Source organism: Jaculus jaculus, chromosome 7 (assembly GCF_020740685.1).
Source record: "Jaculus jaculus isolate mJacJac1 chromosome 7, mJacJac1.mat.Y.cur, whole genome shotgun sequence".
NCBI lineage: Eukaryota > Metazoa > Chordata > Mammalia > Rodentia > Dipodidae > Jaculus > Jaculus jaculus.
In genome coordinates this window covers 2,830,329-2,856,150 of record NC_059108.1, presented here as the reverse complement: position 1 = coordinate 2,856,150, position 25,822 = coordinate 2,830,329, and the positions used below count along the sequence as shown (strand labels likewise).

Sequence of the window (25,822 nt, the reverse complement as noted above, 5' to 3'; positions counted from 1 at the left end):
TGAGAGAAAGAATGGGAATACCAGGATCTCTTGCTATTACAAACTCCCGAAGCATGTACCATTTTGTGCATCTGACTATGTGGGTATTAAAGAATTGAACATTGGCCAGCAGGATTTGCAAGCAAGTGCCTTTAATTCCTGAGCTATCTCCCCAGCACAAGAGGTTGTTTTAAAGCTGTTAAGATACATGCAAGCCTTTAATCCCAGAACTCTGGAAGCTAAGGTAGAATGATTACAGTGAAGTCAATGCAGCCTGTGCTACAGAGTGAGTTTCAAGCCAGCCTGGTCTAGAGTGAGTCCCTACCTCAAAAGTCATCACTGGGCGCTGGGCGTGGTGGCGCACACCTTTAATCCCAGCACTCGGGAGGCAGAGGTAGGAAGATTGCCATGAGTTCGAGGCCACCCTGAGACTACATAGTGAATTTCAAGTCAGCCTGGGCTACAGTGAGACCCTACCTTGCAAAGCAATACAAATGATATATATATATATATATTACTGAGGGCTAGAGAGATGTCTTAGTGGTTAAGATGTTTGCCTACAAAGCTAAAGGAGCCAGGTTCAATTCCCCAAGACATACCCATGTAAGCCAGGTGTGCAAGGTGGCACATGTAGCTGGAGTTCATTTGCAGTGGCTAGAGGCCCCTGCACAACCATTTTCATTCACTCATTCCTCCCCCCCCCCCCCGGTAATAAATAAATAATATCACCACCAGGACTGACACCCAGAAGCGAATCAAGTAATACCTGAAATGTTCTTGGTAAGGCCCTTAGTCTCTAAGTTAGAGTACAGGAGATGGGGTCTTGTACATACCTCTTGCTTCAGTTGGGAAGAAGCAGGGGACACCTACATGCCTAGGCAAGTGCACTCTTCCTGAGGCTTGGCTTATCACTACAGGTATCTTTTTCAGCCCAGCCTTTTTTGTGGACCGTGATCAGAAAAGGTTGCAGAACCATAGTTATTGCAAAAAGTCATCATCTTCCTGATCTACTTTTGACATTTAGAAGGTAATTTATAGTTGGGTAATAAAATTGTAACTCACCATGTTTGATTCCTGCTTGTCTTTTATCCCTTTGAAGATATTTTTGAATAAGCAGCCAAATCCAAGAAAGAAACTTCTTGTGCCTTGTGCGCTGGATCCTCCTAACCCCAATTGTTACGTATGTGCCAGCAAGCCAGAGGTGACTGTACGTCTGAATGTCCATAAAGTGACCGTTCTCACCTTACAAGATAAGGTGAGTACAGGGTTGGTCTCTTTTCCCTAAAAGAAAAAAAAAATCAAATTTGAATATGCCTTCATAGTATTCCCTTGATGACAAACTAAATCCATGTAATGACTGAAAAGATGTACCTCCTGAGTAATCTCTTGTGTCCTAGGTTGCTTCCTCCAGATTCCTGCTGGCTTTCTGTTCTGAGTCTAGATTATGTACCTTCTGTCCTTGATAGTGGTTAAATTCTGTTTTTGACAACCCTCTTGTGGCGGTGAATAAATACTTGCATGTGTGATATTTGACTAAGTATGGTAAGTTTGGTGTTTACAGCAAAACTTCAGTTGGTAACTTTCGTCTTTAAAAAATATATATATTTATTTGCAAACAGAGAAAATTGCACCAGGCCTTCTGCCACTCAAAACTAACTTGAGACACATGTGCCACTTCATGTATCTGGCTTCACATGGGTACTGGGGAAGCAAACCCAGGTTCTTAGGTTTTGACAGACAAGCGCCTTGACTACTGACCCATCTCTCTAGCCCTGTTTTATTTTTTTATTTGCATATGTACATGCCTGTGTGTGTGGTGTATGATGAATTGGATGCTTGTCTATGGGAGGGTAGAGGCCAGAGGTTCACCTCTGGTGTTGTCCTTAATCACTCTCCAACTTAGTTTTTTTAAATGGAAGCATAAATTGTTAAAATTTTTAATATTTTATATATTTGAGAGAGAGAAATACCGGTCATGGTGGCACATGCCTTTACTTCCAGCACTCAGGAGGTAGAGGTAGAAGGAATGCCATGAGTTCAAGGCCAGCCTGAAACTACATAGTGAATTCCAAGTCAGCCTGGGCATAAACTCAACTCTCAGCCAGGCATGGTGGCACACGCCTTTGATCCCAGCACTCGGGAGGCAGAGGTAGGAGGATCACTGTTAGTTTGAGGCCACCCTGAGACTACCTAATGAATTCCAGGTCAGCCTGGGCTAGAGTGAGACCCTACCTCAAAACAAAAAACAAAGAAACAAAGAAAACCTCAGCTCTCAGAAGAAATTGACAAGAGTTCTCTAATTAGGTGGAATAGGCTTATCTAACATCTAAAGCACCCAGAAAAAGGCAAGTTACACAAGCTCTGCAAGAGGACATTAGGAGCTGGGCAGATGGCTTAGTCAAGTGTCTGTGTGTCATCATGAGTACCTCAGCACCCATGTAGTGTCACATGCATAGTAACAGTCCTCCTGCTTTCTGCCTCCTGAGTGCTAGGGCTAAAGGCATGCACCATCACGCCGGCAAGGTCTGAGTTTTTGAAGAAGGTGATGATACATAGCTTTTTAGTTTAGTTTTTTTTTTTTTTTAACTTTTATTTATTTATTTGAGAGAGAGAATGGGTGCACCAGAGCCTCCAGCCACTGCAAACAAACTTCAGATGCGTGTATCTCCTTGTGCATCTGGCTTACATGGGACCTGGGGAATCGAACCTAGGTTTTTTGCCTTTGCAGGCAAACGCCTTAACCCCTGAGCCATCTTTCCAGCCCTATTTCGTTTTTTTGTTTGTTTTTTTTTTTAATTTTATTTTATTTGAGAGAAAGAAGGAGGGAGGGAGGGAGGGGGAGAGAGAGAGAGAGAGAGAGAGAGAGAATGGGCGCATTAGGGCTTCCAGCCACTGCAAATGAACTCCAGACGCATGCGCCACCTGTGCAGCTGGCTTATATGGGTCCTGGGGAATTGAACCAAGCGCCTATGGCTTTTCATGCAAGCGCCTTAACCACTAAGCCATCTCCCCAGCCCTTGTTTTGTTTTTCAAGGTAGGGTCTCCCTTTAGCCCAAGCTAACCTGGAATTCACTGTAGACTCAGGGTGACCTCAGCCTCACAGTGATCCTTTTAGGTCTGCCTCCCTCCCGAGTACTGAGATTAAAGGTGTGTGTCACTATGCCCTGCACTTTTTAGTATTTTTTAAGTCAGGTTCTCACGTGAGTCCTGGCTGACTTGGAGCTCTCTGGAACTGTAGTCCCAGGCTGACCTCATACTCCAGCCAATCTTACCTTACCTCTGCCTCCCAAGTGCCAAGACTAAAGGCATGTGCCACCACACTGGACTACACTGGGCTCGCACCTTCTCTTTTATTGGTGGGGAGTGTCGGGGAGTTTCGAGGTAGGGTCTCACTCTAGCCCAGAGCTGACCTGAAATTTACTATGTAGTCTCAGGTAGCCTAGAACTCATGGAGATCCCCCTACCTCTGCCTCCTGAGTGCTGGGATTAATGGTGTGCACCACCATGCCCAGCTTTCTCTTGGATTATTGTTGGTATGTATTCACCGTTGAACTTTGGAACTCCTATTAGTAGGGTGCTTATATCTGTAGAAAGAGTCTTCATTATATTTTAGAAGCAGGTAGGATTTAACCATATTACCACATCCAGTTGACTCTTGGAAGTTAAGAGAAGGGAAAGGTTATCTTGAGAGTCGGGTTGTAGGCATTTACTGAGAGTCCAACAGCACCTACCACAGCATTGCAGCAACACTGGGATGGAATGTGCAGCCCAGGCTCAAATCTGCCTGCTGGGAAGACAAAGTAGAAGAGCCAGCCACAGAGTTAACAGGCTGCTCACAGGAGGAAATTGGATCTGCTCTGCTCTGTGATCAGATGTGGGGGTGGAACATGGCTAAATCCCTGACTTTCCCGCTTACCCTAAGGAATTTAGTGAATAACTTGAAACTTTTCCAGTGGAAGAAGAAAAACACACTTTTATAAAAAAAAAAAAGTGTGGGACTTTTTAATGGTCTTTAATTATTAGCATTAATTTTTTTTCCCTTGTAGATAGTGAAAGAAAAATTTGCTATGGTGGCACCAGATGTCCAAATTGAAGATGGGAAAGGAACAATTTTAATTTCTTCAGAAGAGGGAGAGACGGAAGGTATTACCCTTGTACCTCCTCCACTCATTGGGGTAGACTGTGGAGGGAGGGAAGCGCTCATCTTACTATTTCCTCCCTGTGTGTGCGTGTTACTCTGATGGTTAGTCATGGGAGGTGTGGTGTGGCTTCCATACTTCCAAAATTTGGGAGTTCTGTAATGTTGTAATGTTGGGGTGTTTGGGGGCTACTACTCAGTAACCCAGTATACAGTACTGACCATTTCAACAAGTACAATACTTATGTCCACTTGCAAGGAAAGTCCTTTGAGCTGTTCAAGTTGCAGAATCAAATGAGGAGGGTGACTTTAAGTCTTGAGTGCAGCATGTCCAGCAGCAAGAGCCGGGAGGCCTTTTACTGCGTGCGTCACTTTTCGTGTTACAGTGCTCGGGATACCTGACAACAAGCAACTTCGGCTCACAGTTCGAGGGATGTGGCCCATGGGAGGGGCAGGGAAGCACGAGTGAGAGGCAGCTGGTCGCATTCTCCCCACTGTCAGGGAGAGAGAAGGAAGAATGCTGATGCTCAGGCAGCTTTCTCCTTTTTGTTGAGTCTAGGACCTTAGTCCAGAGTGATACTTCCTACATTTAGAGGAATCACCACCTCAGGTAACCTAATCTAGGCACTACCTCACAGATTTACCCAGAGGTTCGTTTCCATGGTGACTGTAAACCCTATCTAGTTGACAGTATTAACTGTCACAGCATCATAGCGTGTTCTACAACTTAGCAAGGACTTTTTTTCCCTGCAGTATTGGGAATGAAACCCAGGGCTTCGCACTTGTTACCATTAAGCAAGCTTTCTTTTTTTTATTTTATTTTTTTATTTTTTGTTCATTTTTATTTATTTTTTTGAGAGTGATAGAGAAAGAGGCAGATAGAGAGAGAGAGAGAGAGAGAGAGAGAGAGAGAGAGAATGGGCGCGCCAGGGCCTCCAGCCACTGCAAACGAACTCCAGACATGTGTGCCCCCTTGTGCATCTGGCTGATGTCGCTCCTGGAGAATTGAACCTGGGTCCTTTGACTTTACAGGCTAGTGCCTTAACAGTTAAGCCATCTCTCCAGCCCAAGCTTTCTTTTTTGTTCTGATCTATCATCTCACTTAGGCCATGTCTTCAGAGGGGAACAGTGTGATGCACTGTGACCTGCGGAGGGTGTATTTAAAAGGGTGTGAGATGGGAGAACAGAGGTGGTTCAGTGGTTAAAGGCACTTGCTTGCAAAACTTGCCAGCCCAGGTTCAGTTAAGTATTTATTTAGAGCCAAATGTACAAAATGGTATTTGCATTTGTAGTTCTTCGTTTGCAATGTCAATGGTATTTGCATGTTCCCTCTCTCCCTCCCTCCCTCTGTCTCTCTTGTCTTTCAAATAAATAAAAAGCCAGGCACTGTTGTACATGCCTTTAGTCCCAGCATTTATGAGGCTGAAGTAGGAGGATGGCTGTGAGCTCGAGGCCAGCCTAGAACTACATAGTGAGATCCAGGTCCACCAAGGCTAGAATGAGACCTTACCTTGGTGTGGTAGCGCACCTTTAATCCCAGCAGAGGCAGAGGTAGGAGGATTGCCATGAGCTTCCCCCATAACAGACATGCCTCTATTGTACAAGTTGGCCCATTTGGCCTGGCTGGACAAATTTTAGGCTTGTAGTGTCCACTGTTGTTTATCTCCACTGGTGACTTCTCTCCCATGGATCTGCATGCAACATAGCTTTTTCTAGCTTTCTGCTACTGTATACAGAGGTATTTTTCAGCTTAGCTTCAGAAAGATTTTTCAGTGATCTTGAAGCCCATGCCTGTAGAGTCTTCGGCAGTGGGGTCTTACCATCTATTCCTGGTAGGAAACCAAGAGCCTCAGCAGTGGCCTGTAATGTTTTGGGGGCATCAGGAACCTCCCTGACCAATAACTCACTAGAAGCTATCCCATCCCTGGTACTGAAAATTTTCTAGTAATAATCCATGGCTTCTGAGTGTTCCATTGTCCAAAAAAGTAGGTTTCCATATGACTTATTCATACCATCTTAGCTTTGATTGCTCCTACTCCCACCCTTCCTTTGTTCAGTCTCTTCTCTTGACCTGACTTAGTTCTTTCTACCCCCAGTAATCTGTTCTTCTACCTAAATATATAAAATACCATCCCCTTAAGCCCTTCCCTCTCCCCTCTCTCTTATTGCCCCATTCTAGCTTATTGGCCTCTGCTACCAAGTTTTTAAATATTTTATTTTATTTATTTAGTGAGAGAGAGAGGAAGAGGCAGATAGAATGGACATGCATTCCAACTCATATACACATCCAAATATTTAGCAAGGATCCACATATGAGAGAGAACATGTGATGCTTGGCTTTCTGGGCATCGGTTACCTTACTAAGTATAATCTTTTCCAGGCCCATCCATTTCTCTGCAAACTTCATAATTTCATTTTTCTTTATAGTTGAATAGAACTCCATTGTATAGATGTGCCACATTTTCATTATACACTCATCACTTGAGAAACATCTAGGCTGTTCCATTTCCTAGCTATTGTGACTAGAGCGGCAGCAAACATGGTTGTGCAAGTATCTCTAAGGCAGTGAGAAGAGTCCTGAAGATATAGGCCTAGTGGTGGTATAGCTGGGTCATAGGGTAGATCTATTTTTAGCTGTCTCAGGAACCTCAACACTGATTTCCACAATGGTTATACCAACAGTGTAGAAGGATCCCTCTTTTTCCGCGTCCATGCCAGCATTTATTGTCATTTGATTTCTTTTTAAAATATTTTATTATCATTTACAACTTCCATACTTATAGACAACAAGCCATGATAATTCCCTCCCTCTTGACTTCTTTTTTTTTATTATTTTTGGTTTATTTTTATTTATTTATTTGAGAGCTACAGACAGAGAAAGGGGCAGACAGAGAGAGAGAGAATGGGCGCGCCAGGGCTTCCAGCCACTGCAAATGAACTCCAGATGCATGCACCCCCTTATGCATCTATCTAACATGGGTCCTGGGGAATCGAGCATCGAACCAACGTTCTTAGGCTTCATAGGCAAGCGCTTAGCTGCTAAGCCATCTCTCCAGCCCCCTCTTGACTTCTTGATAATTAGCCATTCTGATAGGAGTGAGGTGGCACCTGAGAGTAGTTTCAGTTTGAATTATCTTGATGGTACTTTCATTTTTTTTTTAATTTATTTATTTGAGAGCAACAGACAGACAAAAAGGCAGATACAGAATGGGCTCGCCAGGGCTTCTAGCCACTGCAAACGACCTTCAGATGCATGCACCCCCTTATGCATCTGGCTTATGTGGATCCTGGGGAATCAAGCCTTGAACTGGGGTCCTTAGGCTTCACAGGCACGTGCTTAACACTTAACCACTAAGCCATCTCTCCATCCCGGTGTTTTGTTTTTTAATTGACAACTTTCATAATTACAATAAACCATCCCCCCTTTCCTTTTGCAACTCCACTCTCTTATCATCTCCTCCATTTTAAAAAATATTTTATTGGGGGCTGGAGAGATGGCTTAGCGGGTAGGCTCTTGCCTGTGAAGCCTAAGGACCCCGGTTCGAGGCTCGGTTCCCCAGGTCCCACGTTAGCCAGATGCACAAGGGGGCACACGCGTCTGGAATTTGTTTGCAGAGGCTGGAAGCCCTGGCGCGCCCATTCTCTCTCTCTCCCTCTATCTGTCTTTCTCTCTGTGTCTGTCGCTCTCAAATAAATAAATAAATAATTAGAAAAAATATTTTATTGGGCTAGAGAGATGGCTTAGTGGTTAAGTGCTTACGTGGGTACTGGGGAATTGAACCTGGGTCCTTAGGCTTTGCAGACTAGTACTTTAACTGCTAAGCCATCTCTTCAGTCCTTTCTTTTGGTTTGCTGAGGCAAATTCTGACTCTACCCCCAAGCTGCCCTCAAATTCAAAGTGTTTCTCCTACCTCTGTGCTGGGGTTAAAGGCATGTACTACCACTTCCGGGTCTTTTACTTTTTTTATAGTAAAACTCACTTTAATGTTCACTGAGGTGTCGTAGGTAATCTTGCAAGTAGAATATATCCTGAAGACCTCTGCAAGTTTGTTTGACTATTTCAGAATTAATTTTGTTTGAATGCAAAAATGTTCTCCTAGCCGGGCGTGGTGGCACACGCCTCTAACCCCAGCACATGGAAGGCAGAGGTGGGAGGATCTCCGTCAGTTTGAGGCCACCCTGAGACTACATAGTGATTTCCAGGTCAGCCTGGACTAGAATGAAACTTTACCTCACAAAACGAAAAAAAAAAGGAAAGAAAGGTTCTCCTGATTCCTCACCATTTGGTCCACTTGAATGTTATCAGTAAGGACACCAGTCGGATTGGATTAATGCTTATAATTACAGGGCTGGTGTATTTGAGAGAGAGAGAATGTGTACTCCAGGGCCTCCAGCCATTGCAACTGAACTCCAGACACATGCCACCTTGAAGCATCTGACTTAACATTGGTACTGGGGAATTGAACCTGGGTTCTTAGGCTTCACAGGCCTACAGACACCTTAACCACTAAGCCATCTCTCCAGCCCTGTTTGTGTTTGTGATATATATGTTTATGTATATATATTTATTTACTTGAGAGAGATAGGGGGAAGAGAGAATGGGCATGGTAGGGCCTCTAGTCACTGTAAACAAACTCCAGATGCATGTGTACACTTGTGCTTCTGGTTGGCTTTGCAGGCAAAGGGCTTAACCACTAAGCAATCTCTCCAGCCCTGTATTTTATTTTTATTTTTGTTGTTGTTTCTTTTTGTTTTTGTTTTTTTGAGGTAAGGGGTCTCACTTTAGCCCAGGCTGACCTGGAATTCACTGTGTAGAATCAGGGCGGCCTTGAACTTATGGCAGTCCTCCTACCCCTGCCTCCTGAGTGCTGGGATTAAAAGGGGTGTGCCACCACACCCGGCTGTTTTTTATTTTTTTGAGGTAGGGTGTCACTCTAGCTCAGGCTGACCTGGAATTCACTGTGTAGTCTCAGGGTGGCCTTGAACTCACAATGATCCTCCTACTTCTCCCTCCTGAGTGCTGGGATTAAAGGCATGCCTCACCACACCTGGCCCACCTGTTTCTGTTTTTTTTTTTTTTGAGACAGTCTCATGTAGCCCAGGTTGGCCTCAGTCTCCTTGACCTTCTCCCTTCCCCTCTTATGTCTCTCATGTGCTGGGATTATAAGCATGTGTTACAGTAACTATAATCAGTTAAAAAAAAAAAAAAAAAACAGGCTGGGCATGGTGGTGCATGCCTTTAATCCCAGCACTCTGGGAGGCAGGGGTAGGAGGGTCGCCATGAGTTCAAGGCCACCCTGAGACTGCATAGTGAATTCCAGGTCAGCCTGGGCCAGAGTGAGACCCTACCTCGAAACCCATCCCCTCCCCACCCAAAAAACCTGTCTTTCCAAATATAGTAATATTCTGAAGTATTGAAGGTTAGAGATTCAAAATATGTATTTTAGCTAGCCATGGTAGCTCACGCCTATAATTCCAGCACTCAGGCTGAAGTAGGATTTATTTTGAGACCCTGCCTCAAAATAAAAACAACTTTTAAAATCTGACCTGACTGTTCTGAAGAGTTCTACATTCATCTCCACCTGCAGCTAATAATCACAAGAAATTGTCAGAATTTGGAATTAGAAATGGCAGCCGGCTCCAAGCTGATGACTTCCTTCAGGACTACACTTTATTGATCAACGTTCTTCACAGGTAGGAATTATTAATTGAATGTAAGAAATATCTTTTTTTTTTTTTTTTTGGTTCTTAAAAACTCTAGACACCTGTGCCCCCCTGCGCACCTGATTTACGTGGGTATTGGGGAATCAATCCTGGGTCTTTAGGCTTCACCGTCAAGTGCCTTAACCGCTAAGCCATCTCTCCAGCCTGAATGTAAGAAATTATTTGAATACACATACTACCTATCCTTAAGCCAAAAACCTTAAGCGAAAAACCAAAAAGAAACGGGGGGGGGGGGGGAAGGAAAGAGATAAGCAACAACAACAAAAAAATTTTGGCGGGGGTGTGTGTGTGTGTGTTGGTTTTTTGAGGTAGGGTTTCACTCTAGTCCAGACTGACCTGGAATTCCCTATGTAGTCTCAGGATGGCCTCGAACTCACAGCGATCCTCCTACCTCTACCTACACAGTGGTGGAATTAAAGGCCGGTCCCACCACACTTGGCTAATGCCATTAATGCCACTACTTGGAGGAAGCAGTAGGAAGGTCACTGTGTGTTTGAGGCCAGCCTAAGAATACATAGTGAATTCAGCCTGAGACCCTATCTTGAACGCGACCCCTCCCCATAAAAAATGGCCGAGCATGGTGGCGCACGCCTTTAATCGCAGCACTTGTGTGGCAGAGGTAGGAGGATTGTTGTCAGTTCGAGGTTACCCTGAGACTACATAGTGAACTCCAGGTCAGCCTAAGCTAGAGCATGACCCTACCTTGAAACACCAAAATAAATAAATAAATAAAGATCCTGGGCTGGGAAGATGGCTCAGCAGTTCAGGTTCTTGTCTGCAAAGCCTTAACAGCTTGGGTTTGAATCCCAAGGACCCACATAAAGCCAGATGCACAAGGCGATGCATAAATCTAGTTTGTTTACAGCGAGGGGAGGCCCTGGCGTGCCCATTATTCTGTCTGTCTGTCTCTCTCTGCTTGCAAATAAGTTAAAATAATTTTTAAATTTTATTTATTTATTTGCAGTCAGAGAGAGAGAGAGAATGGGCACACCAGGGCCTCTAGCCACTGCAAACAAACTCCAGATGCATGTGCCCCTTGTGCATCTGGCTTACATGGGTCCTGGGGAATTGAACCTGGGTCCTTTGACTTTGCAGGCAAGCGCCTGAACTGCTAAAAGTCATTTCTCCAGCCAAGTAAAAATATTTTAAAAAGAATCATTCCATGCAGGTCACTGAGTTTTCCAATTTGATTTTGCTTCCTACCTGTTTTTGTATTAATACTAGCTGGGCTTGGTGTCGCACACCTTTAATCCCAGCACTTGGGAGGCAGAAGTAGGAGGATCGCCATGAGTTCTAGACCACCCTGAGAATACAGAGTGAATTCTAGGTCAGCCATGACTAGAGTGAAACCCTACCTTGAAAAGCCAAAAACAGACAGAAAGAAAGAAAGAAAGATGGAAGGAAGGAAGGAAGGAAAGAAAAAGAAAGAAAGGCAGGGCTAGATGACGCAGTAGTTAAGAGCACTTGCTGTGCAGACCTGAGTGAGACCTCTGTGACACTACGTAATGAGTTCCGAGTCAGCCCGGGCTGGGAAAGACCCTACCTCAGAAAAACCAAAAAATAATTTTATTTTATTTTATTTTATTTTATTTTATTTTATTTTATTTTATTTAAAACATAAAAACAAAAGGAAGAGGGCTGGACAGAGGGCTTCACGGTTAAGGCTCTTGCCTGCAAAGTCTAACAGACTTCAGTTCCCCAGTACCCACATAAAACCACATGCACAATGTGGCACATGCATTTGGAGTTCATTTTCAGTGGCTAGAGCCCTGGTGTGCCATTTTTTTCTCTCCCCCTCCCTCTCCCCCTCCCCCCCTCACCTGGTGGGCCTTGCTCTTTCCCTCACAGACATCATGGTGCACACCTTTAATCCCAGGACTTGGGAAGCAGAGGTAGGAAGATTGCCATGAGTTCGAGGTCACCTGAAACTACATAGTGAATTCCATGTCTGGGCTAGAGCGAGACCCTACCTTGAAACCCCCCCCAAAAAAGCAAATAAATAAATAATCAAGATAACCCCAAAACCATGTACTTAGTTTTCTGTATTAGCAATAAAATACAATGAAGTTTATTATTAAAAAAAAAACAAAACACTCTTCTGGTTTGAGGCTGTGTAACATTTGCCTTTTGAAATTTTTTTTTTAATGAGAGAGAATTTGTGTGCAAGGGCCTCCAGCCACTGTAATCAAACTCCATACCTGTGTGTCATCTTGTGCATCTGGCTTACATGGGACCTGCAAAAGTTGAACATGGGTCCTTAGGCTTCATAGGCAAGCGCCTTAACCACTAAGTCATCTCCAAATCTAGCCATTTGAATTTTAACTTTTCACACCTTTGAAACCTTTTGCATCATCTTTTTTATTCTGCCAAGGTAGGTCTCACTCTAGCTCAGGCTGAACCTGGAATTCACTGTGTGGTCTCAAGGTGGCCTCGAACTCACAGTGGTTCTCCCACCTCTGCCTCCCAAGTGCTGGGATTCAAGGCGTGTGCCACCACGCTCAGCTGATTATCCTTTTATTATAGTCCCTGAAACTTTATTTGTGTGTGTGCATATGTGTGTGCATACACACACCCTTTATGCTGTGACGAGGAGCAGTCTCTATCCCTCTACTGGCACTGCTGGGTGAATTGTTCAGTAGGCTCTGGTTTGTAGCATATGGTTCTCTTACAGTGAAGACCTTGGGAAGGATGTTGAGTTTGAAGTTGTTGGTGATGCCCCAGAAAAGGTGGGGCCCAAACAAACTGAAGATGCTTCTAAAAGCATAACCAATGGCAGTGATGATGGAGCCCAGCCTTCCACCTCCACAGGTGAGTCATGGCCCAACCAGAAAGTTCTAGTCACCCTCCAAGCCAAAGGATGCAGAACAATCTCATTACTGTTGTGAACATTGACTCTTACACATGGATCCATAGAAATACTAGAAGTGTGCGAGGTGTTGATTTGATATGGAGCTGTGGGTTTATGGACCTTAAAGATGTTTAAGACGGGGGGAGATGCTTAGAAGATATGAAAACCTTTCACTACTTCCCATTACTTGGTTTTCCAATGGGAAATGTCTGAGTCCTTACAGGATTGCCCATTTGATTTGGGTGTAGCAAGTAGGTGTGCCTGACCATTTGAGTGAGCTGGAATACCAGCATGATATAAAGTGTTCCTCTAACCAGTGTCACTGGCAGAGCCTATCAGAGAGTTTGTTACCTGCGGTTTCAGTACTGATACTTGATACTGATACTTATTTTACCCTTGTCTTTGACATTGTTTCGGGTATGTTTATTCTTGGTTCTAGTGTCCTCTGAGAGTTTGGGGGTGAACTGGAGACTGTAGAATATGCTTTCCTGTGGGCTGCCCTGACCTTCCTCGCACTGAAACATTCTCTTTTGCTTTGATCCTCTGCCGTGGGCAGCATTAGACATTAGTTAGATGTTCAGATGTTAGTTTTAGTGGGTGGAGAGACACCCTCTCACCCCAACCCCCCTTGATTCAGAGTAGGATTGAGAACAAGACTAATAGTAGAAATGTTGGGGCTGTCTAAATTTGAATCCTGGCCTTAACCTCTCCTACTGTGACCTTGGAGAGTCATTCTCTGTGTCTCAGTTTCCCTTTCTGGAAATGGGATAATAATGTTATCTTCTTTATAGGGTTGTTGTGATGGTAAATGAGTTGTTATGTGCGAAGTGCTCAGCACAGTTCTGGCACATTGTAAGTGCTGTGTTTGTCACTGTGCTGACGTTCCTTTCCTCCTGCCATTAGGATTGTAAGTGCTGTGTTTGTCACTGTGCTGACGTTCCTTTCCTCCTCTGCCATTAGGGTACTAGTGGGAGGAGGTGGACGAAGATCAAGGAGATAGGACTCATGTAAATTTCATCATGTCAGTCACTATGTTTTGTTTTGCTAGTAGTAAAAACATGTCCAGTAGCAGCCCCTTTCCTTAAAAAAAGAAAAAAAATATGCTTGTTACACAAACATCTAAAACAGTGTAAAAATGGGAAGTGTGCAAATTCCCTAGGTAGCATTCGTATGTAACTGGTCACTCCACTTCTCTCACCATTCTTTCCTTTTCTCTGAAATAAGCACAAGAACAAGATGACGTGCTCATCGTTGACTCAGACGAAGAAGGTTCATCCAATAACGCTGACACTGGTGAAGACGAGAGGAGTCGCAAGAGGAAACGAGAGGAGGAGAATGTCAGCGCCAAGAGGTCACGCCTAGAGCAGACCGAAGAGCTCGATGACATCATAGCATTAGACTGAGCTGATCTTACTGTGCTGGCTCATCTGGGCAGAACCAGGCTGTTTTGTCCTTTGTTCCAGAGGGGAAGGCAACATTGACACCAGTGACTTGAACATGATTCTGCTCCCTTTGAAAGCATTTGTTTTGCTAGGACCGTCAGCAACATTGCGGTATGCTGTACTGACAGTAGGAATATAAATTTCAATCCCTTTGAACAGAGTTATGCACAAACCAGTGATGCATTGAAACAACACCGTGCATGTTGCCTTTCAATGTAAATATCTTAGGTATCATTTGAGAGTTTAAAATATTGTGCTTTAGTAAAGTTGGTACCTGGTTATAAATATTATGCCTTTATTTTTGGCTAGAAGAAGAGTTATTTTTAGCCTAGATCTAACCATTTTCATACTCTTAACTGAACAGATTCAAAGAAGTGCTATGCATTGAGACTTGTTTTTAAATGTCAACTGGCACTATGTATATTAATGTAAAACAATGTTAATTTACTCATTTCAGTTTATACTGCCTGGGATGTCTGTAAGAAACCAATTTTTGTGTATTTGTTACAGTTTCAGGTTATTTATATTTGATGTTTTGTAAGACTCAAATAACAAATATACTGTACTTATGGACCAAATAAATGACATCTGCATACTTGTTACCCATTCCTGGTCTTTCCTGGGCTTATACTATATATATCTACCACAGGAATGCTGTGATCATCCTCAAAAAATATATTTATTTGAGCCAGATATGGTGGCACACACCTTTAATCCCAGCACTTGGGAGGCAGAGGTAGGAGGATGGATCATCGTGAGTTTGAGGCCACCCTGAGATGACATAGTAAATTCCAGGTCAGCCTGGACTAGAGTGAAACCTTCCCTCAGAAAACCAAAAAAAAGAAAAAAGAAAAATTTATTTGCACTTTGTGTGTGTTGGGATGGGGGCACACACCAGGGACTCTTATATGTGACTGGGCAATTAACATGGGCTGCCTTAACCATTGAGCCATCTCTATAGTCCCCTTCTCTTTATTTAAATATTCATCTGAGAAAGAGGTGGAGATAGAGAAAACAGGTGCACCAGGGCATCTAGCCACTACAAACAAACTCCAGATGCAGGTGCCATCTTGTGCATCTGGCTTATGTAAGTACTGGAGAATTGAACCCACATCCTTAGGCTTTGCAGGCAAGCACTTTGACCTTGTGCACATGTGTGACCTTGTGCACTTGTCTCACCTTGTGTCTGGCTTACATAAGACCTGGAGAGTTGAACATGGGTCCTTCCTTAGGCCTGGCAGGCAAGTGCCTTAACCACTAAGCCATCTCTCCAGTCCACCTTCTCGTTTTTTTATGTTGTTGTTTATTTTTTTATTTGAGAGTGACAGAGAAAGAGGCAGAGAGAGAAAATGGGTAAGCCAGATCTTCCAGCTACTGCAAACAAACTCCAGACACATGCGCCCCCTTGTGCATCTGGCTAATGTGGGTCCTGGGGAATCGAACCTCGAACTTGGGGTCCTTAGGCTTCAGAGGCAAGCGCTTAACCGCTAAGCCATCTTTCCAGCCCCTCCCCCACCTTGATTTTTTAGTGTGTGTGTTTATGTGTGTGTGCACGCACGTGTACATGGGTGCATGCAATGTGGAGGCCAGAGGACAACCTCCATGTCATCAGGAATACTGTCCATCGCCTGTAAGATGGTTTCATTGGTCAGGAGTTCACCAATTAAGCTATACTAGTTGACCAGTGATCACCAGGTATCTTCTTGTCCCCAACTTCCCAGTGCTGAGATTATAGGCTTGCACTACTGTGTCCAGAATTCGTGCTATCAAAGCCTTCCAATTTGCAAGACAGATATTTATCCAACTGAGTTTCTTCTCAGGCCTGAAATCTTTTCCATTTAATAATATTACCTTTGGGGGCTGGAGAGACGACTCAGTGGTTAAAGGCACTTACCTGTAATGTCTTACAGCCCCAGTTTAATTCCCCAGTACCCACATAAATGGAGTTTGTTTGCAGCAGCACTAAGCCTTGGTGTGCCCATTCTCATTCTCTACTTGCAAATAAGTAAAAATATTTTGTGGGGCATGGTGGCACATGCCTTTAATCCCAGCACTTGGAAGGCAGAGGCGGGAGGATAGCTCTGAGTTCAAGGCCACCCTGAGAGTACAGAGTGAATTCCAGGTCAGCCTGGGCTAGCCTGCTTAGGAAAAACAAAACAAAAAAACATGTATATATCTATATCTTCCAAGCCTAAACGCTTAATGTTTAACTCTCCAGGTCCCATGTAAGCCAGACACACAAGCTGATGGAAGCACACAAGGTTGCACATGGAGGCTGTAGTGTGCCCCCCAAAATATATGAACTATATATATACATATATATATGAACAAAAAGTTCAGGGGCATCATAGGCTACGTGATGTGTGTAAGAACAATTAAATAATACCTCCCAACTGGACAGATGGCTTAGTATTTAAGGCACTTGCCTGAAAAGCCCAAGGACCCATGTTTGGCTCTCCACATCCCAAGTTAGCCCCATGCACAAAGGTGAGGCAAGCATAAGGTGCCTATGCCCACTAGGTGGCGCAAGCGTCTGGAGTTCTATTGCAGTGGCTGAGGTACACTTAATTCTCTCTTAAATAATACCTCCACAGCTGGGGTGATACAGTGGTTTGCCTAACCTATGCAAGGCCATGGGCTTGATAAACCCCAGTACTACAAAAGAGTAGAAATTCAGAATTTGACTTTTTTGCTGGGTGTGGTGGCTCATGTGTTTAATCTCAGGAGGCTGAGGTAGGATTGCCATGAGTTCCAGGTCAGCCTGGGCTAGAGTGAGACCCTATCTTCTGGAGAGGGGGGTGGGGGAAAAGCATGGTGGAACATGCATTCAATCCCAGCACTTGGGAGGTAGAGGTTATAGGACTTCTCTGAGTTTGAGGTTTGAAGCCAGCTTTAGACTACAGATTGAATTCCAAATCAGCCTGGGCTCTACCTTGAAAACAAAAACAAAAACAAAAAAACCCTACAAAACCTAAACAAAAAGAATCTATAGAAGAGAAAACTATCTTCTGAGGTGAAGAGAGCTCCCTTCATCATTCACTCATTGAGACAGGGTCTCACAGTGGAGCCCAGTCTCACTTTGAGCTCTACATCCTCCTGCCTCAGTCCTGAGTACTGGGATTATAGACCAGCTCTTTGTATTTCAAAGCAATATTCCTGAGGTCCAAAATCTCCATCTATTTTGAGAAAGGATATATTTAGACAAGTATTTTTTTTTAAGATACTTTCATACTGGGAACATGTTATTTGCATTCTGCACATAGAAGAAACATTTTCCCCTGCCTCCAGTTCAAAATAAATTCCAGCCAAAAGTTTACTTGAGAGGGCTGGAGAGATGGCTTAGCGGTTAAGCGCTTGCCTGTTAAGCCTAAGGACCCGGGTTTGAGGCTCGATTCCCCAGGACCCACGTTAGCCAGATGCACAAGGACCGCACATGTCTGGAGGTCCTTTGCAGTGGCATGCCCATTCTCTTATCTATCTGCCCCTTTCTCTCTCTGTCGCTCTCAAAAAAAAAAAAAGTTTACTTGAGACATTGAACTGCTGTCACTAAACAAAATAAATCATATAACTTGGATGTGGTGGTCTCATGCCTGTACTCAGGAGGGAGGTAGAAGCAGGAGGACCAGAAGTTCAAGGTTATCCTTGTAAGTTTGGCATCATCTATGTCAAAGAAAGAGAGGGAGGGCTGGAGGGATGGCTTTGCAGTTAAGGCTACAAAGCCAAAGGACCTGGGTTTGATTCTTCAAGACCCATGTAAGCCAGATGCACAAGGGGGCACACGTGTCTGGAGTTCATTTGCGGTGTCTGGAGGCCCTGGTGTGCCCATTCTCTCTCCCTCTGTGTCTTTCTCTCCCTCTTTCTTTATCAAATGAATAAATAAATAAAATATTTTAAAAAAATTAGAGGGTGGTTGGTTTCCCTCATAACAGATGTGCCACTATTGTACCCATTGGCTCATTTGGTCCGGGCTGGCCAAATTTTAGACTTGCAGTGTCCACTGTTGAGTATCCTTCACTGGTGATTTCCCTCTCTCCCATTGAACTGCATGCAGTGTGGCTTTTTCCAGCTTTCTGTCAGCTGGTCTACATGGAGGAGGTTTTCAGCTTAGCTCCAGCAGGATTTCTCAGTGGTCTTGCAGCCCAAGTTTGTGGAGCCTTCAGCAATAAGGTCTTACCATCGATTCCTGAAGGGAAACCAAGGGTCTCGGCAATGGCCTGAAATGTTTTGGGGGCATCAGGGACCTCCCTGGCCAACAACTCACTGGAAGGTATCCCATCCCTGGCACTGAAAGTTTTCTAGTAACAATCTATGGCTCCTGTGTGTTCCATTGTCTGAAAAAGTAAGTTTCCATATGACTTATTTATATCTTCGTGGATTTTGATTAGCCCTCCCTCCACCTTTCCTTTACTCAATCTCCTCCTCTGACCTCACTTAGGCCTTTACACCACCATTAATCTGTTTTCTACTTACATATATACAATACCATCCTATTAAGTCTCTCCCCCACCACCACTTTTCTATTCCCTTTATATCTCCTTTCTAGCTTACTGGCCTCTTCTACTGAGTTTTCTTCCTACTCACATGAAGTCCAATCACTTAATCTTCTCTTTTCAGATGGCAGTGACTTCTGGGATGACTCAAAAGGCACAAAGTGCTGAGACAAAGTGACAGAGGAGTGCCCAGCACAGACATATCTCTATCACACCTTCCAAGGATCAGGGTCCATTGCTGAAGAGGTGGCAGGAAGAATGTAAGAACCAAAGAAAGGGTAGGGCTCTTTACAATGCACTCTTCCAGACACAAATGGCCTGGATATCCATGACCTCACACTGCCTGGTGCTACCTACACAAGACCTTAGTAATAGGAGGAAAAGATGATGACATTGAAATAAAAGAGAGTCTAGTGGGGGGAAGGGATGAGAAGGAGAGTGGATTTATGAAGGGAAAGTGGGGGAGGAGAGGGAATTTTGTTTTGTTTTGTTTTTTGTTTACAATTACGGAACTTGTCAATAAAAGAAGTTTAAGCCAGGTATGTTTACACACGCCTTTAATCTCAGCACTCAGGAGGCAGAGGTAGAAGGATTGCTGTGAATTTGAGGTCACCCTGAGATTATAGAGTGAATTCCAGGTCAGCCTGGGCTAGAGTGAGACCCTACCTCAAAAAAAGAAAAAAGAAAGTGATGGTTTGAATGCAAATGCCCCCGATAGCATCATGTGTTTGCATACTTTATCCCAAGTTGATGGCTTTATTTGAGAAGGTTTTTGAGCCTCTGGGAAGGGGAACCTTGTGGAGGAAGTGTGTCACTGGGGTCAGGCTTAGGGGTTTTATAGTCCAGCCCTGCTTGCTACACTCAGCTCATTGTCTCTACTTTCTCCACACATACTAATGTGAAGATGTGATGCGTAGCCATCCCCCACCATGATTAAATTTGCCCTGGAGACTTCAAACTGGGGCTGTAGACATGGCTCAGTGGTTAAAGGCACTTGCTTTCAGAGCATGATGATCTAAGTTTAATTCCCTAGTACGCACATAAAGCTAGATGCAAAAAGTGGTGAATGCATCTGGAGTTCATTTGTAGTGGCAAGAGACCCTGGTGTACCCCTATGATCTCTAAAAAAATTAAAAATATTTATTTATTTGCAATCAGAGAGAGAGAGAGAATGGGCACACCAGGGCCTCCAGCTGCTGCAAACAAATTCCAGACGTATGTGCCACTTTGTGCATCTGTCTCTAAGTGGGGACTAGGGAATCTAACCCGGGTCATTAGGCATTGCAACCTTAACTACTGAGCCACCTTTCAGGCCCAAATAAAAATATTTTTTCTTTTTTTTCTGTACCTTAGAGAATGGGCACACCAGGGCCTCTAGCCACTGAAACGAACTCCAGACATGTGCCAACTTGTGCATGAGTGGGTACTGGGGAATCAAACTTAGGTCCTGAGGATTTGCAGACCTGCGTCTTAATTGCTGAGTCATCTCTCCAGCTCCCCCCCCCCTTTTTTTTGTCAATCTTATTATTTCTTTTTCAAGGTAAAGTCTTGCTCTAGTCCAGGCTTATCTGGAATTCACTATGTAGTCTCAGGGTGGCCTCAAACCCATGGCAATCCTCCTACGTTTGCCTCCTGAGTGCTGGGATTAAAAGGTATCTGCTCACCTTCCAAGGCTCAGGGTCCATTGCAGAAGAAGTGTCAGAAAGAATATAAGAGCCAAAGGCAGGGTAGAACTCCTTACATGTTCCTCTAGACACAAAATGGCCTGGGTATCCATGACCCCACAGTGTATGACACTACCTACACAAGACCATCATAATAGGAAGAAAAGATCATGACATCAAAATAAAGAGAGGCTGATTGAGAGGGGAGGGGATATGATGGAGAATGGAGTTTCAAAGGGAAAGTGAAGGGAGAGGGCATTACCATGGGATAGTAATCATGGAAGTTGTTAATAAAAAATAATTTTAAGCCAGGCGTGGTGGCGCACGCCTTTAATCCTACCACTTTGGAGGCAGAGGAAAGAGGATTGCCGTGAGTTCGAGGCCACCCTGAGAATACAGAGTGAATTCCAGGTCAGCCTGGGCTAGAGTGAGACCCTACCTCGAAAAACCAAAAAATAAATAAATAAATAAAAATAAAAAATAATTTTAAAAAAAGATGTGTGACACCACCCCTGGTCCAAATAAATTAAAACATATTTTTATTTATTAGGCCAGGGGAGGTGGCACACAGCTTTAAACCCAGCACTCAGGAGGCAGAGATAGGATCACCATGAGTTTGAGGCCATCCTGAGACTACATAGTGAATTCCAGGTTAGCCTGGGCCAGAGTGAGACCCTACCTCAAAAAAAAAAAAAAAAAAAATTGAGAGAAAAGGAGGGAAGGAAAGAGGCAGGGTGGGGGGATGGGTGCATCAGGCCCTCCAGCCACTGCAAATGAACTCCAGATGTGTGCGCCACCATGTGCATCTGGCTTACGTGAGACCTGGAGACCTGAACCTGGGTGTTTAGGCTTTGCAGGCAAGTGCCTTAACCACTAAGCCACCTCTCCAGCCCATAAAAATATTTTCTTATAAAGGATACTTTAAGTTGAAAATAAACCTTTTCCTTCCATAAACTGTTTCTGGTTAAGTCTTCCTTCCAAGCAGTGAGAAGACAGCTGCTACGCTAAGTCGTTCATTCCAAACAAATGAATTATCTCCGCCTCTCACCACAGCGCACGCAGTGAAATACTCCAGCCTGGGCAGAAGCAGTTGCAAGTATAGACACTGTGCCTGGTGTTCTGGAAACCCGATGGTTGAGCTGAGCACCTGAAAAAGCCCAGGCTAACCAGCTGGTCCTAGCAGCAGCCTGTACAACTTCTGTACACCATGAAGACCGGTCTCATGCTCAAAAGTATAATTGAGGCCAGGTGTGGTGGCGCACGCCTTGAATCTCAGCACTTACTCAGGAGGCAGAGGTAGGAGGATCTCTGTGAGTTTGAGGCCACCCTGAGAATACATAGCGAATTCTAGGTCAGCCTGGGCTAGAGTGAAACCCTACCTTGAAAAACAAAACAAACAAGCAAACAAACAATATGTGTGTGTGTGTGTGTGTGTGTGTGTGTGTGTGTATGTGTGTGTGTATACATATACGTATATGTGTATATATATATATATATATATATATATATATAATTGAGGGCTGGAGACTCTGTGGTTAAGGCGCTTGCCTGCAAAGCCTAATGACCAGATGCACAAAATGTCAGGCACATGCATCTAGAGTTTGTTTGCAGTGGCTGGATGCCCTGGCACGCACCCATTCTTTCTCTGTGTCTGTATCTCCTCAAAAAAATGTAGGGCTAGAGAGATGGCTTAGTGGTTAAGGCGCTTTCCTTCGGAACCTAAGGACCTATGTTCCATCTCTTCAGATCCACGTAAGACAGATGCACAAAGGTGAAGCAAGCACAAGGTCACACATGCCCACTAGGCAGCACAGACATCTGGAGTTCAATTGCAGTGCCTGAGACCCTGGCATGCCAGTTTCTCTCTCTCTCTCTCTCTCTCTCTCTCTCTCTCTCTCTCTCTCTCTCTCTCTCTAAGAAACCAGGCCTGGTGGCATATGCCTGTGTGCCTAGCAGTTGGGAGGCCAAGGCAGGAGGATCACAACTCTGCCTGGGCTAGGCAGTGAGTTCCAGGCCAACTTGGGCTACAAAGACAGCTTGTCTCATCAAAACAAAACAAGATATAATTGATACTGTCATGAAAAACTCCCCACCCCCCAGGGAGACAGGAACACTGGTCTTCACTCCTGATAGGGCTCACATGGCGGAACCAAGTACAAACGTATCAATACCAGTTCAGTGAACCAATGAATTTATTAGGGTTACTGACAGAGCATGGAGAAGGAATATTTATAGGAACGTGGAGGCCCCCAAACAGATACTCCTCCCTTGGCCCCAAGGTGAGGGCTCACTTTACAGAGAGCATAGGAACCAAAGAGCAAGCACCAGCACGAAGTCTCATCCCTCCAGAATGACAACTTCTCCGTGGCCACTTGCAGAAGCTCCTTGTCCCTGTCAGGAGTATGAGACTGCAGAGCAGCACCTGAGGGGGGCTCTCTGTGTCAGGATTAGCCCAGCAGCAGCTCCTCAGCTCAGCCTCTGGTGAGAGCTTGCTTACAGAGCATGGAGACGCCAGAGAAGCCACCTTGATGGGGCTCGTTGGTCCTCTGTCATCCTTTATCCACCCCATCGCCCCTAAAGCCACAAGACCTCATGCATTATTGCATACAGCTGGCACAGGGGTGCCTGAAGTCTCAGGTGGGAGGTGCTGATGGCCTCCCCATGCCTTCTCTCGTGAGTTGTCCCAGCTGCTTTTGATAAAGCTGGCAATAGTTGTTCACTGCTGTCAATGCGGAGGAATTCTGCCATAGAACAGATAGATACCAAAAGCCCCTCCCTACTGAAGTGTAGACAGGATGCAGTTTCAATAAAAATCCCTGCTCCTGACTACATGAGCAGATTTCAGGTCACCTTTGGATGCTCACAGTGTTCCTGCAGACATGTTGAAAATCTTTAAAACTCGTCAGACTTTCTGCAAGAAATACAGCAAGCACCAGCCCACAAAGTGACATGATGCAAGAAAGGCAAGGATTCTGTGTATGCCCAGGAAAAGTGACATACGACAGGAGGCATGTGAAGCATTGTGCATCGAGCTTTATGGGAGTGAGGGGGAATTGAATCTAGGCCTGCAGACTTTGAAAGATCCCTCTTATTACTTTTTAAAATATTTTATTTATTTATTAGAGAGAGAGAGAGAGAGAGAGAGAGAGCAGGGGGAAGACAGAAAGAGAATGGGGGCACCCCAGGGCACCAGCCACTGTAAACGAGCTCCAGACGCGTGCTCCACTCTGCGTATCAGGCTTCCATGGGTTCTGGGGAATCAAACCTGGGTCCTTGGGCCTCACAGGGAAGTGCCTTAACAGCTAAACCCTCCCTTTTATTACTCAAAAAATTATTTATATGCAAGTAGAGGGAGATAGAGAGAAGATAGAGAATGGGAACTCCAAGGCCCTCTAGCAGCTGCAAATGAACTCTATATGCATGTGCCACCTTGTGCATCTGGCATCACGTGGGTACTGTGGAATCAAACCCTGGGTTGTTAGGCTTTGCAGGCAAGCACCCTAACTGCTGAAACATCTCTCCAGCTCCCCTTTTATTACTTATTTTTTAATTAATTAATTAATTAATTTTTGCTTTTTCAAGGCAGGGTCTCTAGCTCAGGCTGACCTGGAAATCACTCTGTAGTCTCAGGGTGGCCTTGAACTCATGGCGATCCTCCTACTTCTGCCTCCTGAGTGCTGGGATTAAAGGCATGCACCACCATGCCTGGCCTATTACTTACTTACTTATTTATTTATTTATTTGGTTTTTCGAGGTAGGGTCTCACTCTGGTCCAGGCTGACCTGGAATTAACTGTCATCTCAGGGTGGCCTTGAACTCATGGCAATCCTCCTACCTCTGCCTCTCGAGTGCAGGGATTAAAGGCGTGCACCACCACGCCCGGCTTATTACTTATTTTTTAAAAGATTTTATTTTCATTTATTTATTTGAGACACAGAGAGAGAGTGAGAGAGAGAGAGAGAGAGAAGAGAGGGAGAGTGAGAGTGAGAATGGGCACACCAGGACCTCTAGCCACTGCAAATGAATTCCAGATGCATGTGCCACCATGTACATCTAGCATACATGGGACCTGGAGAATCAAACCTGGGTCCCTAGGCGTCACAGGCATGCGCCTTAACTGCTAAGCCATCTCTCCAACCCCCTTTTATTACTTTTTGTGTGGGGTCAGAGAAGGTTGACATAGTCTTGCTATCTAGCTCTGGCTGGCCTGGAACTATGTAAACTAGGTTGGCCTCAAATTTATAGTGATTCTCCTACTTCTGCTTGCTGAATGTTGGGATTACAGGCCTGTACCCCCATGCCTATTTTATTTTATTACTTTTGTGGGGGGCAGATCAAGGTAGAGTCTTGCTGTAGCCCAGCCTGACTTGGAATTCACTATGTAGTCTCAGGGTGGCCTCGACCTCACAGCGTTCCTCCTACCTCTAGAATTAAAGGCATGCACCAACATACCAGGCAACAACACTTTCATTTTTTTTTTTCTCAAGGTAGGGTCTCTCTCTGGTCCTTTACTCAATCTCTTCCCCTGACCTCACTTGGACCTTTTATACTTTATTTATTTATTTATTTATTTATTTATTTATTTATGTGAGAGAAATAGACGGAGGGAGGAAGACAGAGGGGGGGTAGAGAGAGAGAGAGAGAATAAACAGGCATACCAGGGCCTCCAGCCACTGCAAACAAACTCCAGACACATGTGTTACCTTGTGTATCTGGCATACATGGGTCCGGAGGATTGGAACTGAGGTCCTTTGGCTTTGCAGGCAAGTGCCTTAACCACTAAGCAATCTCTCCAGCCCCCACTTTTGTTTTGTTTGTTTTTTTGAAGTAGGGTCTCACCCTAGCCCATGCTGACCTGGAATTTATTCTGTAGTCTCGGGGTGGCCTCGAACTCACAGAAATCCTACCTCTGTCTCCCCAGTGCTGGGACTAAAGGCGTGCACTACCATGCCTGGCTTCACTTTCTTTAGATATATATTTGAGAGAGAAACGGGGGAGGGGAGAAAGAGAGAGAGAGAGAGACAGAGAGGGAGAGAGGATATGAATGGGCATGCCAGGACCTCCAGCCACTGCCAATGAACTCCAGATGCATATGCCTCCTTGGGCATCTGGCTTATGTGGGTCCTGGGCAATGAAACTAGGGTCATTTGGCTTTGCAGGCAAATGCCTTTAACAGTTAAGCCATTTTCTCCAGCCCAACTTTCGTTTTTTAATAGCTAATAATGCGATACATGAAATGCGGTGTGGTAATAATGGGTCTAAATTGCATTCCCTTTCTCACCAGAGGTAGGTCATGAGAAGGCTCGCTTGGATAGTTGTTTCTCAAAATGTTTGCTTCCAGCCCCAGTGCCAGGGTAACGTAGGGTAGGAATTCCTCAGACCCTGAGATGGGAAGGGGAGGTGTGCCAGGCAATATGTTCCACTCCCAGGAGGGAAGCAGGAGGCTCAGCTGGCTCCTCACAGTGTGGAGGCCGGACTGCCCTTCCTGGTCCCTCTGGGCCAGGTCAATTCCGCAGGCAGATGCCCTCCCTGACACT

At 44.7% G+C, this 25,822-nt stretch overlaps 1 protein-coding gene across 1 annotated transcript in view; it reads left to right on the top strand.

The window, feature by feature from the left end:
- The window catches only part of Uba2 (ubiquitin like modifier activating enzyme 2), a 48,628-nt gene extending 33,895 nt beyond the window's left edge, over positions 1 to 14,733 (top strand). The window contains exons 13-17 of the mRNA XM_045155297.1: positions 1,079 to 1,234; positions 4,026 to 4,122; positions 9,706 to 9,811; positions 12,513 to 12,649; positions 13,914 to 14,733. Coding sequence (XP_045011232.1) covers positions 1,079 to 1,234; positions 4,026 to 4,122; positions 9,706 to 9,811; positions 12,513 to 12,649; positions 13,914 to 14,092 — 675 coding nt within the window. The 3' untranslated portion in view covers positions 14,093 to 14,733. The remainder of the gene's footprint in view (positions 1 to 1,078; positions 1,235 to 4,025; positions 4,123 to 9,705; positions 9,812 to 12,512; positions 12,650 to 13,913) is intronic.
- The last annotated feature ends 11,089 nt before the right edge of the window (positions 14,734 to 25,822 follow it).